The sequence below is a fragment of the Ambystoma mexicanum genome, chromosome 4p (assembly GCF_040938575.1).
Source record: "Ambystoma mexicanum isolate Mex_15411 chromosome 4p, UKY_AmexF1_1, whole genome shotgun sequence".
In the NCBI taxonomy this organism is placed as follows: Eukaryota; Metazoa; Chordata; class Amphibia; order Caudata; family Ambystomatidae; genus Ambystoma; species Ambystoma mexicanum.
In genome coordinates this window covers 107,649,311-107,662,313 of record NC_090927.1, presented here as the reverse complement: position 1 = coordinate 107,662,313, position 13,003 = coordinate 107,649,311, and the positions used below count along the sequence as shown (strand labels likewise).

The 13,003-nt window shown below is 46.2% G+C and overlaps 1 protein-coding gene across 1 annotated transcript in view; it reads left to right on the top strand.

Annotated features, from left to right (window-relative positions):
- Positions 1 to 7,331: 7,331 nt before the first annotated feature.
- Positions 7,332 to 13,003, top strand: part of SLC30A3 (solute carrier family 30 member 3) — an 85,478-nt gene continuing 79,806 nt past the window's right edge. Inside the window, exon 1 of the mRNA XM_069605128.1 lies at positions 7,332 to 7,686. Within this exon, the coding sequence (XP_069461229.1) occupies positions 7,332 to 7,686 (355 nt within the window). The remainder of the gene's footprint in view (positions 7,687 to 13,003) is intronic.

Sequence of the window (13,003 nt, the reverse complement as noted above, 5' to 3'; positions counted from 1 at the left end):
GACTTTGTGCATAACACAGCTGGGAAAGGGGCACAGTGGGATCTGCAACCAAACTCTTTTTCTACAGAGCCTGCTCCCTGCCGTGTTGCTGTTGGAGGGTGATTAGAGGTGTTGATGACCGAGAGAGTGGACACTAGCCTGGTGGCACCAGCATGTTAAGACCTACCTTTGAATGTATTTGATCTAAGGCATGGTAGGTGAAAACGTATGCACTCTACTGGAAAGGGGGTGATAACAGGCCCCCCTCAAGAGTGAGAGGTCTGGGGCACTTTGTCCCCCCCTTCCCCACACTCAATTATATGATCTTGCCACAAGCCTGCCTCTTGCAGGTATTACTGGATTATTTGTCCTTTGTCCTTATATGCCTATCAGAACCTCGAGGCAATAATAAGATGGCCGCCGCCGCCTTATTCCATTGACTGTGCAAGCTTGCTGGTTGCAAGCTAAATCCATCATGTGTTTCAATTGGTCTGCTGGGTGATTTTGGGACCAATTGGGGACAGGCAGGCTTTGGCCGGCCCCCCTCACCATGGCCCACAGCTCCCTGTGATTTCATCTATCTCAGCTTCCTCGATCGCGAGGTCTACCATCCCTCCATCCCCTGCCAGCTGTCTTTTTTTGCAACGAGCAGATCTCGTGCAGGGCCATGTTGCTGTATGTCACCGGGGAGGTGCATTTCACAGAATAATTGCACCTCCACAGCAATAATGAAGATGATCGCATGTTGTTTTGCAAAGTTTCGGAAACTGGTTTAAAACACCCTGCATTACCGCTGAATCGCGCATCACCAGCGCGCTTTGTTTTGCAATTATTTGATCTTGCCACAAGCCTGCCTCTTGAAGGTATTACTGGATTAATTGTGCTTTGCCCTTATTTGCCTATCAGAACCTGGAGGCAATAATAAAATGGCCGCTGCCTTATTCCATTGACTGTGGAAGCTTGCTGGTTGCAAGCCAAATCCATCCTGTGTTTCAGTTGGTCTGCTGGGTGTTTTTTTGGGCCAATTGGGGACCGTCAGGCTTTGGCCGGCACCCCTCCCCAAAGTCCCACTTCTAAGGCCCCTGTCCGCTACATGAAGCTACTACCGCAACCTGACCCTCCCTCGGGCTGCCAGCTCACTCAGCTATGAAATTGGACTACTTAGACTCTCTTACTTCTCTCTCCATGGGTTAGTTCCCTCCTTCTGCCTACCCTTTCTTTTTCCCTTCATGGACCTTCACTCTCCTTTCCGCCTGTTCCAACTGGTCTCCCTGTATGCTCTCTAATGCTCTTGTTTCAGCACTCACCTCTAACCCATACCTAATTTCTTCTACCTATGGTGCTTTAGCATTTGACTTTGAAAGTCAAATTTGGGTGTGATTTTGAAAGTCAAATGCGGGTGTGTTTTTGTCAATCAAATTTGGGTGTGTTTTTGAAAGTCAAATTTGGGTGTGTTTTTGTAAATCAAATTTGGGTGTGTTTTTGTTTGGTGTGTTTTTGTAAATCAGATTTGGGTGTGTTTTTGTAAATCAAATTTGGGTGTGTTTTTGTAAATCAAATTTGGGTGTGTTTTTCACTTTACTTTGGTCCTCAATTGTAACCTGCTAGCCCAGTGACTGCTCCATACTGCTGTTCCTGCATTTTTCTCCTACTGCCTCCTCTATCTACCTTTTCATGGTGTTACCTTTTTCTCCTATCACTCCTACTGCTTCTCTATCAACTATCTTTCCCTTCTCACTAAGTCTAGTAAGAAGACATTTAAAAAGGATATCTTGGCTTCCAACACCGGTCTCCCCATCGCTGATACCTATTCCAGCGCCTCTGCCAGACAAACCCTCACTGACATCCTCTTTTTCGTTCCTTCGCCAGATCCTTGGACCCTTCATATGATCTCTGTGCTCTGCCTGTCTCCTTCTCTCCCATTAATGGTGGCACCCGCTGGGAAGTCCTTATGGATTTCTTTGACTCCTCCAGCGTCATCATTAATGTCTACCTAAACGGCACCGTCATGGTGCAAGGCCCTCAGGCTAATCTCCTCTTTGATAGGTGGGTCCCTCGCCTCATCAACTTCCTCTCTTCTCCAGCTGTCCCCTACTCTCCTCCCTTGGCCACCTTGCCCTCCTTTCCTTCCCCCTCTGCCCCATCTGAAGCTCCCTCCACACCTCTGCAGGGTGTACCTCTGATTTGTACCTCTCCCCGGAAGGTCTTTAAGGCTGGCAACCTTCTTCATCTTACCACTCTCAGCTCTCGCTCGGCTGTCAAACACTCCTCTGACATCTGCCACCTCCTCGAAGAACTTGACCTTAATGTCCTCTGTCTTACTGAGACGTGGTTCATGGCCAGCTCTGTCACAAGTTTTGACACTCTCCTCCCTGACGGCTACAAGATCCTCTCCGCCCCCAGATCCAACCAGCCCGGAGGGGGTGCAGCCCTGATCTTGCCCGAGTGGATTCCTGCTTCTATCATCCCCACTCAGACTTTCCATTCTCTCCCCTCAAGCCAAGTCTACCCCAAGATTGCCACCCACCTTCTCGGACATTGGGCCCATGAAGTGCCAACTTCTCACCCCCTTCCCACCCCCTTCTCCACCCCAGGCTGACTCACACCCTGACACAGCCCTGTCCCTGCTCTACTCCTCTATTTCTGCTACTCTTGATGCTCTTGCCACCGTCATGAGGACCCGCTTGAAGTCCAAAGCCAAGTGCAATTCTTGGTATGACTCTGACCTAGCTACACTTAAACGGAAGTGTAGGGCGGCGGAGAGGAAATGGAGGGCTTCTTGCTCATCCTCTGACAAACTGGCCTGCCGCCTGCTCCAAAAGCAATACCGACTCGCTAACCGCACCAAAGAGAGTCCACATTCAAGCCCACGTGTCTGTGGCCTCTAACAACTCGGCTGAACTCTTTCAAATCTGCATGGAGCTGGCCGACCCTGCTGCAGTCTCCACCCCTACTCTCGCCTCCTAGGCTCTTTGCAATGCCTTTGCCTCTCACTTCATTTCTAAAAACGATGACATCTTGTCCCCCCTCTCCTCCGCTCCCCCTCCTCTGCCCTCTCCTTTTTTTGGCCTGTTGACCCTCCCTCAGCTACCCCTCCACCCTCTTTCACCTCCTTTCCTCTTTTTTCCCCTGATGAGGTCGCTAGACAAGTCCGATCTATGAAAGCCTTATCAAAATAGGTCCATCCCTGTTCCTCTAAAACCATTAAGGACCACATCGATATCCTTGCTCCGGCCCATGCCAATTTCTGCAACCTCTCCTTTGCCTATGGATCTTTCCCCTCCCCTCTGAAGCACTCCCTTGTGCATCCTCTCCTCAAGAAACCCACAGCTGATCCCTCTTGTCCGGCTAACTATTGCCTAATTTCCATTACTGCCTTTTTGGGTAAGCTCCTTGAAAAGCTGGCTATCGCTCAGCTTAACCTTCATTCGGACTCTGTTGGCTCCCTCCATGAACACCAATCTGGTTTCAGAGCTGCCAGAAGCATGGAAACTGCTCTCCTGAACATCTGTGAAGACCTGCTCTCCAACCTTGACTCTAACATTCCCTCTGTCCTCATCCTACTTGAACTCTCCTCTGCTTTCGACATGGTCAACCATACCACCCTGCTCAATCATCTCCATGACAACCTGGGTATCACCGATCAGGCTCTGGCCTGGCTGACCTCTTTCCTTTCTGATCGACCCTCCCAGGTACAACTTGGGTCCTTTCTATCTTCCATCTCCCTCTCTAGCTGTGGTGTTCCCCAGGGGTCTAACTTCTCACCCTGGCTTTTCAACCAATACCTGCCAACTCTCACCTACTGCATTTACATTTTCTGCTCACACTTCCAGTGCTATGCTGATGACACCCAACTCATTTTCAGGCTTCCTTCGGCCACCTCCTCTCCTTCCCTCATCTCTGATTGCCTAATCACCATTCAAAATTGGTGTGCCGCCAACGATCTTTGTCTAAATGCCAACAAGACTCAGATCCTACTCATTGGTACACCTTCACCATCCTTTCCCCTCACTCTCTGGCCGGCCTTCCTTGGCCCTACTCCTACCCCTACCTGCGAGGCTAAGAACCTCTGGGTCATCTTTGACTCCACACTTTCCTTCTCCGCACACATCTCTGACATCTCTAAAAAGTCAAACTTTTTACTGTACCTCCTTAGAGATACTCTGCCTTTCCTCTCCTTCCCCCAGAAGCTCACTGTCTCCCAAGCTCTGGTTCTCTCTAGGTTGGACTACTGTAACAGCCTCTTTCTAAATCTACCTGCCTCCACTCTCCACCCTTTACAACTAATCCAGAGCTGGACTTCAAGACTTGTCCTTGGCCTCAAGCCCTGGGATCATATCCCTCCAGCTCCGAAATCCCTTCATTGGCTCCCAGTGGACGCAAGGATTAAATTTAAAACCTGTTGCATTGTCCACAAGGCTTTCTGGGGCCTGGGTCCAAAATACCTTCAACTATCCCACAGTAAATACCTTCCCTCTCGAGCCCTTTGCACCTCTACTTCTATCTCCCTCAGGGTTAGTCAATTTTCAAAGAAACGAGCTGGGGGCAGATCTCTGTCTTCGGTGGGTGCCTCCCTTTGGAACGTGCACCTGGCCACCCTCTGTCTTTCCGGCCCAGGTACCTGCTCACCCTGCCACCCTCCTGCACTGCCTCCGAGTCACCCCTTGCACTGGGGTCTGTATCTGTACCCATAAAGTCCCCCTCCCACTTTTCTTCTGCACTTATCAGATATACCCTATCTGACTATAGCACTTGCCACTTGCTGGCTGCACTGCCACTGTTTATCACCTTTATTTATTTATTTATTTATTTTACTTATTATTTATTCTGTTCTCTCCTCTGTTCCGCATTTTCTACCGCTCACCCCTTCTATGCACTTTACCCCTTCCCTCTCCCATGCACTTGCGCGTTCTCAATGTCACTGGACCTAGTAAGATTGTTGTTTTGGTTCTCCCTTGTTCCCCTCCCTTGCCTTGTCGCGCTCTGAAACTCTTGTGTACGAGTGCGATACAAATAAAATATCATTTCATTTCATGACGGCCCTACAGAGGCAACTATAATTCTTGGATCCATTTATTTCAGACATTGGCAGACCACAAAGCATTGCAAGTAGCCCCATAGTGCCTGCCAAGAAGAGCTGAAAGGGGAAGAATGTTTGAGAGAAGTCATTTCTTCAGGAAAAGAGAACTCAAGGGTGTTAGAGTCCAAATCAATATCAGGAGGCCTGAGTTCGAACTAGCAATACATGGCTAAAGTAAAGATTGGGTACATTGACAAGCCTCGAGTCGTGGTATCCAGTAACTTGAATGATCTTTAAAATCCGATTTTAAGAAAAAGGTTGACCCTCATAAGTCGAGTTGGCATTTTTAGGATCAGATAGCAGACAGTAGGAAAGAAGGTGAATAGCGAGGTTATAGGAAGTTAGAGGGGAGATAAAGGGGTAAAGGGGTAAAGGGGGGTCTGCAAGCCGCAGAAGGGCGAAGGGAGGGTCTATCCGGGGAAAGATAATTGGGGGACTTTTTAAGGTTGGTGAATAAGGTTGGGATTCAGGTTGTCATCACTATGGCTACACGGAAATCTAGTCAGGATTATTCTTTGTCCTCATTTCTCTATGACGAGAAATGGTCTGGTAATGATTATTCAAAATAACACTCTTGAGCTGAAATCTACATATCCGGCATATCGTACGCAGACCTAGCACGCGCTCTTGTTATAAAGTCTGTTGGTGATTAATAAAGCTGGCACTCACACACAGACCTGCTGTGGAGTCAGTAGCTGTTCCAGGTGGCTTTATTTTACAGATGTACAGTATGTACATCAATCCTGTTACTCTTCAGCTATACACAAGACGTGACGTACAGAACAGGGACAAGGGGTATTGGACCAACATACTTAGGAGAGAAACCCACCGGCCATCCATCTATTCCAGCTCAGGCCCCCAAGTGACACTCTCAGAACATTCACTCACAGATCCACACAACATTCTCCTGAACTGCATTCATGCACCAACATTCTAACAGCAAGCACTCCAGGCCAGTGACATCATATGACAAGTCTACATTACAACACCTCTCTTTCTCCCTCTCACTCTCTCTGTTCTACAAGGTCTACAACTGCATTTGTGACTTTCTTGTTTTTGGTTTTTTTTTTTATTTTGCATACTGTAACACATGAACGGTAGCAGCACTACCAAGCAATCAGTGGCCAGCACACAAAGTTAAACATTGATGTGCTGCTCACTAAAGAAAAATCTTATTGGTTTTAGTCTGAGCTCGACTCTTTTAAAAAATGGAGGACATTATGAGAGAGAAAATGGCGTGTATTCTCGTCAAAAGAATCTATTAAAAAAGAGTCAACTATTTAATTGAGCTAGCGTTGTAAACTATCTATTTTTAAAATGTGTATACTTTTCACTGTGAATGATCCCTTTCAGTATATTTTGTAGTCATAAAAAAGAAAGTTACAGATGTCTGAGCCAAGCACAATATTAAAACCTAGAATAACAATATAAATTATTTCTGATAAAAAGTGTATCATTCCAGAATTGACTATCTGTAACATTCCTGTGTACTCTTTTGAAATAGCCCTATGACAAAGGAGAAGGGGACAAATAGCACCAATGAGGAATCCAGGATAATTTGCATAAAATCAAAGGGCATTTTGGGAACATAGGAATGACCACAGATCTATATATTTGCCAAATATGTGTGGTATAAAAGAGCTGTATACTTGAATCACTATGTTCATAATCAACGCTGGGCTTGTGGCACATTTCATTCTTGACAATACTTAGCGTAACATTATGGTGTGTGTAACCATGAAACATACATACTTATTTGGTAAACCTCAGAATTTGGCTGTGAGGATCATTTCTGGAGATAGTTTTCCCTATCGAAGTCGGGCGGCTTGTAGAATTTTAGAAAAATAGGGCCTGAGAGGAGAAGCCAGGTCTCGGGGTAAGGATGGCTGTGTGCATGCCCAGTTGCCAATGCACAGACATCCGTAGCAAATTTATATAAATAGGAATTATATATACAGGATAACATCAAGTTATGGCAACATTTCTTCCATAATTCATTTCAGAAACGTGTTTTTCTTTTTGTGTTCAGTTTGTTAGCCACAGATTCTTTTAGGGCTATACATTGTAACCCTAGTGTAGGAAAATTTGGAGGAAAGTGATGAACACAGAGCTATTGACTTTCTTTTTTAAAATCAGTTTTTAAACTAGAGGTTACATTTATTACCATTCAAAATTATAATTATTTTTTTTTTTTATTTACTTGATTGAATCGGATTAGCAATTTGTACAAGTTTTTGTTATTGGTTTAAATGATTCATATTACGTTATCCCCATGAGGCCGGTACAAGATGGGGAGAAGGATCTAGCACGTTGCACTGCCATTATAATTATCATTGTTATTTCTTTTGTCCTGATTGCCCAGTGCCTCATTTCACCTATGAACCTTGACATTAATCCGCTGTTGCCATTCTGTGCCAGTCTTTTCACAGGTTCAAAGGATTCCTTTCCCAGCATCCCCTTGGAGAACGGCGGCGTCTCCACGCCCATCGAGTTGGAGCGGCACATAGCCCAGCACTGCCACGGCATTTCCTCGCCAACCACGGAGGGCCACAACAAGCTGCTGGCCCGGAACAAGCTCTTCTTCGCCTGCGTGGTGTGCTTCATCTTCATGATCGGCGAGGTCGTAGGTAACGCCAAGCAAACGTTCAAAGTTCAAGCCAAACTGGCATCGAGCCAATGTTATGGGCCTTAGGGCGTATGGGCCTTAGGGCGTGCCGGGGCCTCGCTCGCACACACACACACACGCATACATGCAGGCATGCAGGGAGTGGACGCCGGAGACGTGTGTCTGCTCCGGTCGCCGGCGCGAACTGCCGGCGCACCGCATTTAATAGCCTCCGCGCATGCGCGAGCCTCGATGTGGCTCGCGCATGCGTATACAATTGAAATTGCTACGCAACATCCAATGTAAACAAAGCTGGCACATGACACTGTTAGGAATCAGCCATGTTTTTAAAAGGTTTCCTGAAAAGTTAGATGATGACTAATGACTCTGATTTTGCCAATTACTGTACTTTTAAAATGTTTTATTTATTAGTGCAGTTGGCTAATCATAACCTTAGGCACATACACATCATAACATACACATTGATAAGAACAATCATTTAAAAAAATACATCCTTCTTTAAAAAAAAAACATGAAAGCCCACAATACAAAACATCAATACGAATTCCTCGTACATTTTCTTAAAAATTTCAAAATATCTAACGCTAATAGACTTCATAAAAAAGACATTAAAACTCAATTAGTGCAATGCAAGTAGAGATAAAAACTCACACCATAGATAAAATGCAGCAGCAGTAATGACTAATGACTCTGCAGAATATATAGAGCTCCAAAATTGGTCGGACAAGTCAATATTAACCAACAAGTCTCGATATCCTTTAACATAGTAATTTTGTAAGCAGGGGCATGGCGAGGAGTTGCCGCTGCAGCATTGCATAGCGTACAGCGCCTCTCTTCAGCATGTCTGAAATGGTATCTGTTCATATTTTCAAATGCAATTTTCTCGAAAACATTTTGTTGAAATTTTTCTAGTTGAATGTATTATTTTTAGTTTGATATTTTTTTATATTTTTTGGGGGGGTTTTCGTAAGTAAAAAAAAATGTTTAAAAAAAACAGGGGTTTGGGGGGAACCCCCCCATTTTAAACATAAAATAAAAAAAAAAATCACAATTTTTTTTCCCGGCACTATTGATTCGAGAAAATGGCATTCCAAAAAATTACATTCGAAATAGTCACTATAAACTGTCTGAAATATAAAGGTTGAACAGCAGGGGGCGTCAGAACGCAGCCCTGCTTCAATACTCGATTCATGGCCATCTGCTTAGAAAGGATTCCCTCTTGATTTAAACGGACAGTGACCTTCCTATCACTATATAGTGGCTAAATGAACTACAAAGCATAGGATCCAGTCCCCATATTCTAAGCTGATGCCACAGAAGTGGGCGATCAAATAATGTAGGGCATACAAATTATTAATCGCACTGTGCCCCTTCCTGCCACCAGTTTGATACTTAGTAAGCAAATGGTTTTCTTCAGCCCACTGTGTCAGCTGCTTTAGTGATAGCGATGTGAATATCTTTCTGCTGGAGACGAGCATGGCGAGGAGTCTATAGTTGGAGCGCTCCACCCTGTCGCCCTTCTTGTGGACCGGCACCACTCACCACAACTCGTTGGAATACCTGATTTAAGATACAAGCCCAAAATTCAGGATTCGCCTACAGAACCACATTCACAACAGTGTCAGGACCGGGGTCTGGATGACTTCAGTTTATACATCAATTCTAGAATGTCATCCACGTCCCAGTTAGGCGGGATCTCCTCACAATATTCTTGTGATGACTGATTCGTTTATTGTACAGTATCATCCCAATATCAAGAAGTTTTATGGTCCAACCATGACTCTTCTGGTACTGCATTAATTTCCAGGGCATTATCATTGGAAATGTACGGTCTGTATAGTATGCCCAACATGTCATGGCATCATTAGTATCTTTACTTCTGAAGTTGTCGCTCCTCCCATCCTACTGTTATCTCTCCCCATTCACCTCCCCACTCGTTATCTTCCTTCACCCCTGTTTCTGACCTCAATACATCTGCCCTTCTATCCAACTGCTTCCCCTTCTGACCCTCGCCCCTCTCCACTCATTCCACAAATCTATCCTCATCTTATCCCTTATCTCAGGTCCCTTATCAACTCTTCTCTTGATCATTCCTGCACTTCAACCCTTTTCAAACATGCACTTATTCTTCCCATCTTAGAAACCTCTGGGTATTAAGCGCATAATAAATAACCAATTACAATTACAATCTTGAAAAAACCTTCCCTTAATCCTTCTTTACCGGCCTATATCTCTTCTACCTTTTCTGTCTAAACTCCGAGAGCGTGCTCTATACTCGCACGTCTCTACATAGCTTAACTTTCACTCCCTTCTGCCACCACTTCTATCTGGTTTCCGTCCCTCGCCCTCCACTGAGATTGCCCTTCTGCATGTTTCCAACTCTCGTCTCAGCTCTCAGCCCTCTAAGCGTTCCCTTTTTCTTATTCTCCTTGATATTTCTACAGCATTTGAAACCGTTGATCACTCACTTCTCTTTCCACCCTCCCTTCTCTCCGTCTTTCTGGATCTGTTCTCAAGTGGTTCCACTCCTATCTCTCCAACCGTTTTTACTCTGTTACCTGGGCTGGCCAAACCTCTACATCTTGTCCCCTCCTCTTTGGGTCCCTCAAGGATCTGTTTTAGGTCCTTTACTTTTTTCCCTCTACATCATCCCACTTTCTGCCCTCATTTTTTCTTCTAACCTCCCTTTCCTTCTTTATGACGACGACATGCAATTCTTCTTCTTTTCCTCTTTCTCTAGTACATTACACTCTACTGTCTCTAACTGTCTCTCTGCAGTCAATCTTGGATGCCGTCCCATTTCCTTCATCTTAATCCCACAAAAACAGAGGTTCTTTGGGCTTAGTGCACAAAAATACCCAGAATCACTTGGTGGTAGAAAAGGTCGCTTTAATGTGACAGGCCACAGCTCACAAAGAAACGCTAACCTGGCCGGTGGCCTTACAGACTAACATATCTGTTTTAACAAATTGCCAAACAATTTAATAATTAAACAATTTTCATTCCCCCACAATTAAATAATGAAAGCATTTCAAATTCCTCCCTACCTATCCCTCGCTCCCTTCCGTCTCCTTAAAATATTCTCAAACCTTCCTTCCCGCTTTCTCCCATCTTCTCCCCCGAGGCAACGCCCCTTCTTCTTCACTAACTGTTCCCCCTCTTTGTACCATCGGGGTAGCCCGTTCATGCAAACAGCACCAACCCTTCCTTTACCGCGCGAGTACCCCCCCTCCTCCAAAGGGCCATGTCCCTGGCACCAGAAAAACCCTCCCATGAGGTGTTCTTTCTACCAGCACTTGCACTCCCACCAAAGTACAACATTTCCCCATCTCCCTGTTATTATTCTACCTTGTTCTATCAACTGCCCCTTCATTCACGCCCCCCTCCAGACTCTCCTCGGCAGTAACTTTGTCCAAGCCAAACTTACATTGGGCCATATCTCCCGCAACCATGCAAGGTCCCTTTTCATTTTCCTTAACAGAGCCACACCTGTGTCTCATACCAAGTCATTCTCCCCCGCGTGTACTATTATCCCCCCGGGACCCCTTGCTGCTCCTTCAATCCCGCTAACATGGGCAGCAGTGATCCCACCTATGCCCCCCTATCCCTGGCCATCTCACTAGCACCACGTTGTAACTGCAACCTAGTTGTGTACCAAAAATCCTTTTTTCGCCTCCTTCCCTACCCATTTTACTATTGAATGTCCACAAATACATATCTGCGGCAGCTCACCCCTCCTCCGAGCCGCATCTGCAAAAGAAAAATGAGTTGTGAGTCTCTTCTCAGTGACCTCCAACCCCCCATCCTCACCCCACTCCCAGCGCTAGTCACACCCTTAACCTGACCCTTTTCCAAAATCCCTGACATACCCTTTGTACTTTCCCGACCTCCACCGACACAGGCTTTTAACCTTATTCTCCGGTAGCCCCAACCTGCTCCCTTCCGATGCCACCCCATCCTGAAAGAATGAGTTCCATAGGCCTCTGCTTTTTCTCCCACGGCCACCAAGGCTTCCTCATAATTCCCAGCACCTGTGCTGCCAATACTGCTGCCCCATCCTCATGCTGAAAGACCAACCCTTCTCTTCCCCAGATGTCTCCTTCCACGATAAACCTATCAACGGGCACAGCTCCTTACAACTCAACCTAGAAGCACCAAACATCCCTTTCCTTTCTGATCTGTCTCTGATCTCCTAAGTTTAATATCCACTCCCAACTCCGAGAAATAAATATCCCCGCACTGCAGACCTCCTTCCCCTCTCCCCCCCCCCCCACCAGCTTGGACACCCTAAATGGCCCGAAAAATAACCAAGTGAAACATGTTGAAAACATATTCCCCTCCCAAGCTGACCAGCACACCCCATCTAAAACCTTACATAACCTAACCATCAATGTCACAGAGATCGGCCTCCTGCTATCCTTTTCCCTCTTATTCTGCCTCGCCCAACCTTCTAGCATTCTGCTTGCCATCTCCCGCCACTTGGTTGAAAACCCGAGAAGCATTTCCCATAGAAGGCAATGCCTGCCAGCTTAGCCGATATCGTTGTGTTTGACCATCCCTTGTCCATAAACTCCAGTAGGAAGTTAATCACATCATCCCTGCTCCTCTCCTCCGCATCCTCCCTGCCCTTCCAGCTGCGCGCTCCTCCTGTACAAACTCTGTCCATGCCCTTATGTATGCTGTCCTAGATGCCGGTGCTAGTGAAACCTCCACTAAGGACAGCGCTCTCATTTTCCTATTCTCCACAGCTCCTCCAGGATCCGATACCCGCTCTTATCTGCTCCTGGTGCCATCTCACGGAATCTCTGCCACTGAAAATGAGATAATGCATCAGCGATGCCATTATCCTTCCCTGGCACGTGCGTTGCTCTAAACACCACATTCCATTTCATACAATGCAGTACAAACTCTCTCATCAGTCTCACCACCCTCCGGTCTTTTGCCGACTGCCTGTTAACCACTTTAACCACTGCCTCGTTTTCGATATTGAAATTTACTTTCTTGTTCTTCAATTCTCCTCCCACAACTCCTTTGCTACCAACAAAGGGAAACATTCCAAAAAAGGCTATGCTTCTTCCTCCTCTCTGCCACTGCTCTGGCCACCTTGCCGCGCACCCCCCAACCCCCTTAGAAAACTCCAAATCCGCCTGCGCCTGCTGCATCTGAAAATATTTGCACTTCCGATGAGACTGGGTCATTCTGGAGCCACATGGACACCCCGTTGAACCCCTCCACAAATCGCAGCCAAATCCTGCACTCCTTCCTAACCTCTACCGACAACATTACCCTGTTATGTGGGCACTTAGATCTCGCCATAA